Source organism: Chrysochloris asiatica, unplaced genomic scaffold (genome assembly GCF_000296735.1).
Source record: "Chrysochloris asiatica unplaced genomic scaffold, ChrAsi1.0 scaffold00126, whole genome shotgun sequence".
Taxonomy (NCBI): domain Eukaryota; kingdom Metazoa; phylum Chordata; class Mammalia; order Afrosoricida; family Chrysochloridae; genus Chrysochloris; species Chrysochloris asiatica.
In genome coordinates this window covers 9,699,183-9,705,710 of record NW_006408644.1, presented here as the reverse complement: position 1 = coordinate 9,705,710, position 6,528 = coordinate 9,699,183, and the positions used below count along the sequence as shown (strand labels likewise).

The following is a 6,528-nucleotide window of genomic DNA, read 5'->3' as shown; positions in this document are numbered from 1 at the left end:
TGCACACAATTCTAGTTGTTGCTAGCTACCATTGAGTCAATTTTGATCCATGACAGCTCCATGTGTGTCAGAGTAGACCTGTACTCCATAGGGCTTTCTTTTCTTCTTCATTTCTTTTTGGGTCTTTCTAAAAAATACCTCTGGGTAGACTTGAACCTCCAGACGCCAATCTCCAACCTTTTGCTTAGCAACCAAGCAACTTATCTATTTGTACCACCCAGAAACTTACACCACTCACTGTTGTTTCTGTTGTTAGGTGCTGTCGAGTTCATTTCTATTTAGTGACACCATGTGATAGAGTAGAATTGTCACATAGCGTATAATCTTTACAGGAGTCAATGTCCTGCGGAGCTGCTGGGGGGTGTTATAGCTGCCAACCTTTAGGGTTACTGATATATTCGGTAGAATCTCTTCAAAGAACTTCTTCCTTACACTGTAATATCTTGGCGTTCTTACACTATATTTTAATGTTTCTCCTTTTTTTGTTTTTTGTTACTTTTGTGCTATTAATGAGCCTATTTCTATGCTTTCTAATATGCTTTGTTATTTTTTTCCTCTAATGTGCTTTGTGCTGGGAAATCAGGTAGCCAAGTAGGAAAACAGCTTGGGGGAAGCATCTGACCTCCTCTGACTTCACAAGAGAGGAGTAGGAGATTCACCACCAGTTTTAGCCCAAGGGCACTCCTTTGAGGCTGAGGTCAGACATGTCTCCATCATCCAACTTTTTCACCATTTCTGACATCAGCCATCCCTCCCATAGCATTCTACTCTGCTAGGTTTGAAAATTCATTGCAATGATCACACAGAACTCGCAGACTATGCTCAAGATTATGGGGTTTATTAGGAAAGTTAACAGGATCAGAAGTGCCCAAAGCACAGTTCTTTGGTCAAGACAAGCCTTTTCTCAGTCATGCCTACAGGTACACCCGACCCTCTCCTTGGGCTGCCTTCTGTTTTGTTCAGACAATATTACAAAGCTCTTTGAACACTGTGATAAATACCCAAAGAACGCTCCACTCTGCTGTAAGCCTCAGCTCAAAGGCACTTAGCTCTAGCTTTGTGGGTCAGCACACTTACCTCCCTAGTTAAATGCATGGAGGCACTTCACTCTGCAAGTGAGCCTCCCGCCCCAAGGGACTCAGGCTTATTTGTTCCATGGGCTGGGAAGCCAACTGTACTCTCTCTTGTGCTCTGGTTCTTGGTTCTGCTGCTGCCACTCCTCTTGTGTCACAACTTTCTATCTCTGCACTGGGGAGGCCCAATGCACAAAGATCTCGGGACCAAAGGAAGTGTTTCATTCTTCTCTCTCCTTTCTTGTTGGTAGTGAGATTTTGCCATCCTGCTTTTGAGATGGCTCATTGTATATCCATCGGGACAGCAAAATTGACCAACCACAATTATCCCTGTTAAGAACCACTTACAAGTGAATCATATACTACAACAGCATCTTCTTCTACCTTCTCTAACTCAGACCAATCAGGAAAAGATCATTTGGTGGGAGTTATAAAGGCTATGGCTAGAAAAGGCATAGTAAATATTTCACTGCATTGCATCAAGCATGTTAGTGTTTTGTATAAAATGTGAATGCGTTCATGGACACTGTGTGAGTCTGTATGCTAAAGTAAAGTATATGAGCAAGGATTTGAACTCTATTGTGATTGCTGAGATTCATTTATTTTTTTATTTTTTAGATGCATTTGAGATAGCTGAAATTGCTTCATAAGACCTTCTGCTAAGTCAAGGGTTAGAGTAAATGTGACTAAATATTTAGAAGTCTAGTTTGTGCTACTGTCTCAGTGTTCACAGGTAGCTTCTGAATGTCAGTCTTTCATCGTAGATCAACTCAACTTTGTCAGAAAAAATGATTGGTGCCTCATAAAGCAACAAACAATCTCTGAATCCGAGTGTGCTGACAAGTCTGTTGAAGAGTGGGATCACATACTGTTTATCACTTACATGCAATGAACTTCTGGTGTGAAGACAGTCTTTACCTTTTGTGTTACCAAAGGATGTTAGTTGTCTGCATCCACCCGCTAGTCTCCTCAAGGTTTTAAAAAAAGACTTATGATTCCTCGTCACATTCCTTTTTTTTATTGTTAACTAGTTCTGACATTATGCTGCCAAATACTTAAATTTTATAATTCTGTGTTTAGCCTTGTGAATGTTTAAACTATAGAGGTCAATAATGATATAATTAATGGTATTAATTTACTTTGTATTTTATGTCTACAGTCAATATATTCAGCAGGTATTCAATAGTATGTAGTAGATCTGTACATTCAGGATATCTTTTTTAGTTAACTTACTTCCGCCCCCAGGTTAAAATAATGATCATATTTTAGTACCTAATCAGCCTAATGCTTTGTTGATGAAAAATTTGCCATCATTATTTTTTTCATTTTGGATTGAGACAATGAATCCAGATACAGAAGAAAGTACAGGATGTTGGGGGAAAGTACCTGTTAAACAGTAGAACATCTAATAACAGATTTTCAAGAATTATTAAAGAAATAAAATTGGTATGCTTCGATTTTGGTATGGTGTTGACTCTCTAGCACATAGGTAGTCCTCAAAAAAAAAAAAAAAAAAAAACAACAACAAACAAAACACTCCAGTTTTTCAAATTATGGAAATTTTGTGGAAGACGCTGACCTGGATTTTGAGCATCATCATGGTTTCTTCAGAATTTCGTAGTGACCACAGGCTTTCATACAATTCTTAAGGTAGGATTCCTCCCTTTGAAATGGACCAAAAAAAATAAAAAAGGAAAAAAAAATGTTTCTATATCTCCAAAAATAAGCACTCAGAACATTTAGCTTGGATGGACATTTTATTTGGGATATGTTATTGTAGGAAGGGACACCTATAGTGTCAATTCATTGTTGGTTTCATAAATGTTTAGCTTGTTCTATTAGTGATCAACATTCAGTGGATTTTATAGTTGACTGGTGTTTCACAGAAGATGATCCATCCCAGGCCTCCTCTTCTTATACTGAATCCTAAACTTTAATAGAAGACTTATTCAGTTGCTGAAGCTATGAGCAATGTCATTCTCTAAAGTAATCCAACAGTTTATGCTATAAATGAGGATGAAACCAGACAAATTTTGATATTTAGAACCCTCCCAGTAAGGGATCTTTGTAAAGAATATTTTCCCAAACTTAATAATTCTGATCTAAGAATCACTTTGGATGGTTTTGACCTTAGGTGAAAACGTAAGAGTTTTGAGAAATTCAGCCTTGTAAACTTTAATCCTTAGTCCACTATAATTTTAATCTATAAAATTAAATCTTGTATCATAGAAAAGATTTTAATAGAAGTTCCCAGGAGTTAATGGCTCTTTGTTTCCATGGACAAGGCTATCTACTTCTTATGAATGTAATCACAAAAAGCAATCACTTTCTGGTGGTGATAAGCCAGATTTTCAAGGTTATTATAATTTGATGTATATGCCTAGAAGTCCATGTATACAAAGTGTGCCTCTCCAAGCAGATTAACAAAGCCATGCCTTTTAGTATGAACTTTCATTTATAAGAAGTGAAATAAATCCTGTCTGTCAAATTATTTCTATTTGGTTATTGCTTCATGAGAATTTATATTTATGGGTAAACACATGTACAGAAAATAAGGCAGCTGGGAGATAGTTGATTTTCCTTAGTAGTAAGATGAGCTAAAAGAAGGTGTAAACTAACAAGATTGTCGTTATTGTGTGCTGTCGAGTCAGTTCTGACTCATAGTGATCCTGTATAGTGTTCCCAAGGAGATCAGTTGGTGGTTTGAACTACAAACCTTGTGGTTAGCAGTCCAGTGCCTATCTTACAGCACCACACCAGGACCCAGCCTAAAGGAGTAGGTGGGTAATAGTTAGATGGATAATTGGACATCTAAGTGAGAGAAAACATTTACTAGTCCTCTGAATTTTCTGTCTAGCTCATGTTTTGTGTTTTTTTAAAACAACAGTTTTATTGAGATATAATGCATATACCATATAATTCACCAACTTAAAATATATAATTCAATGTTTAGTAAGTCTATAGAGCTGTGTAACCATCACCACAATTAGTTTTACATTTTCAGTATCCCCAAAAGAAACTCCATACCCATTAGTAGCCACTCCCAAATTCTCTCCAAACCCTTGCCCTTCTCCAGTCCTAGGCCACCACAAATGTATTTATTTGTTAAGATTTGTCTTTTCTGGACATTTCATATGAATATAATGATATAATATGTGGTCTTTAGTGAGTGACGGCTTTTACTGAACATAATGACCTTTTGTCATTGTTTGTTGTTAAGTGCCTTATAATGAACTTTAATTATGGAGGCAATCATTAGGAATTTCAAACACTGTGGAGTTCTATCAGTACTGCAGCTCTTTTTGTTGCTGAGTAATGTTCCATTTTGTGAACATACCACATTTTATGTATTCATTCATTGGTTCATGGACATTTGGATTGTTTCCTGTTTTTGTCTATTATGAATAATGCTGCAATGAACATTCATGTAACCCTTTTTGTACAGATTTATGTTTTCATTTCTCTTTGATATCTACCTAGCAGTGGAATTGTCAGAACATATGGTAACTTAGTGTTTGCCATTTTGAGGAACTGTCAGATTGTTTTCCAAAGTGACTGTGTCATTTTGGAATGATTTTTTAAAAACAATAATTTTTTCAAGCCTGTAGAAATTCCATATGAAATCTGTTGGATAACTTTTCATGAAGAGATTTTCTCTGAGCTAAATGCTCTTCTTTTGAACATATGTTCTCACTGTTTTTTTTTTTTTTTAATTTCATTGTAAAATATCCTAACTTCCTATAGAGTTTAGCTCTTAGAATCCATGTTTTAAAAATTATATTTAAAAAGGAAAGCCACACATAATTTCATTTTGAGAGGAAATAATTGGAACTTGATTAGTCTTCAGGTGTTAAATTTTACTCTTATTTTTGTTTGACATAACATAATTTTTGTCCCTATCTCACATATAATGGTAAGCATAGTTTTATCTAATATGGTTTTTATTTATACTGCTACTTCTTTGTTCTGTTAAGTTTTCTTTTTTTCTATGTGTTTTTTCTGGATTCTCTGCCTTGTGATTACAAAGAGGAATTCCTGACTTATCTTGAACACTACCAGCTAACTATTCCAATAAGGGTTGATCAAAATGGAGCTTTTCTCAGCTTTACTGTGAAAAATGCTAAACACTCGAGGAGAAGACGGAGTATGGACCCTATTGATCCACAGCAGGCAGTATCTAAGTTATTTTTTAAACTTTCAGCCTATGGCAAGCACTTTCACCTAAACTTGACTCTCAACACAGATTTTGTGTCCAAACATTTTACAGTAGAATATTGGGGGAAAGATGGACCCCAGTGGAAACATGATTTTTTAGACAACTGTCACTATACAGGATACTTGCAAGATCAACGTAGTACAACTAAGTGGCTTTAAGCAACTGTGTTGGGTTGGTAAGTAGATGCTCTATTTTAAATTTCTGATTGGGAAATAAGTTCACAGTGTAATTTGTCTTTCCTCTGATTAAAAAAAATATATATACACATGCAGATATGATTTAAATAAGGACGTCAATAGTACAAAATTTTTATTTGTTATTTTTCCTACTTTAACTGTTGATAGTACTAAAGAGATTGTATTGACTTTTCAAAGAACAATTTTTAAAGCTTTATATTATTAGTACAGAAGTAAATGAAACCTCAGGCTTCCTTTCAGACATGTTTTTCTGTTCCAATAAGATATATTTTATGGTTAAATAAGATGAGGCCATGCTGGAACATTTAGGGATCTGTGTGCACTGTGATGGGAAATCAATGACAAACTCTTTAGTTTTTTTGTACAATACTTTTCTTTGATATATAGTTTTAAATTACCTATAATCTACAGTTGAAACAAAATGTTTTCCCAGTGTCTCCTCTTTATGAAATAAGTTTTCTTTACTTTTATATAAAAATTGATGAAAAATATTAAAAACATGGATCTACGAGTGCATGTTTTATGCTGAACACCTAAATCTGTTCTACCGTAACCCGTATCCTCATTCATACTTCAATATAAAAAAATAATACTTAGAGTTTGGCTTAAATAAGTGTTAAATTTGAAAAGAATGTCAGGAACTATAAAATGGAGACCAATTTTTACTATTGTTGTTGTTGTCAGGTGCCATCAAGTCGGAACCGACTCATAGTGACCCCATGCACAGCAGAACGAAACAATGTCCGATCCTGGGCCAACCCCATCACTGCTGCCACACTTGATGTTATCAACGATGCCACCTGGCTGATCCATCTCGTTGGGGATCATCCTCTTTTTCTCTGACCCTCCATCTTACCCAGCATGACATCCTTCTCCAGCGACTGTTCTCTCCTGACAATATGTCCAAAGTATATGAGAGATGAAGCTTAGCCATCCTGGCCTCCAAGGAGCACTCTGGCTGCAATTCTTCCAAAATAGATCTATTGGTTCTTTTGGCAGTCCATGGCACTTTTAGTATTCTCCTCCAACACCACAACTCAAA

At 35.9% G+C, this 6,528-nt stretch overlaps 1 protein-coding gene across 1 annotated transcript in view; it reads left to right on the top strand.

Annotated features, from left to right (window-relative positions):
* Window positions 1–2,626: 2,626 nt before the first annotated feature.
* The window catches only part of ADAMTS6 (ADAM metallopeptidase with thrombospondin type 1 motif, 6), a 14,788-nt gene continuing 10,886 nt past the window's right edge, over window positions 2,627–6,528 (top strand). The window contains 3 exon segments of the mRNA XM_006878417.1: window positions 2,627–2,723; window positions 5,101–5,436; window positions 5,439–5,464. Of these exon segments, the coding sequence (XP_006878479.1) occupies window positions 2,627–2,723; window positions 5,101–5,436; window positions 5,439–5,464 (459 nt within the window).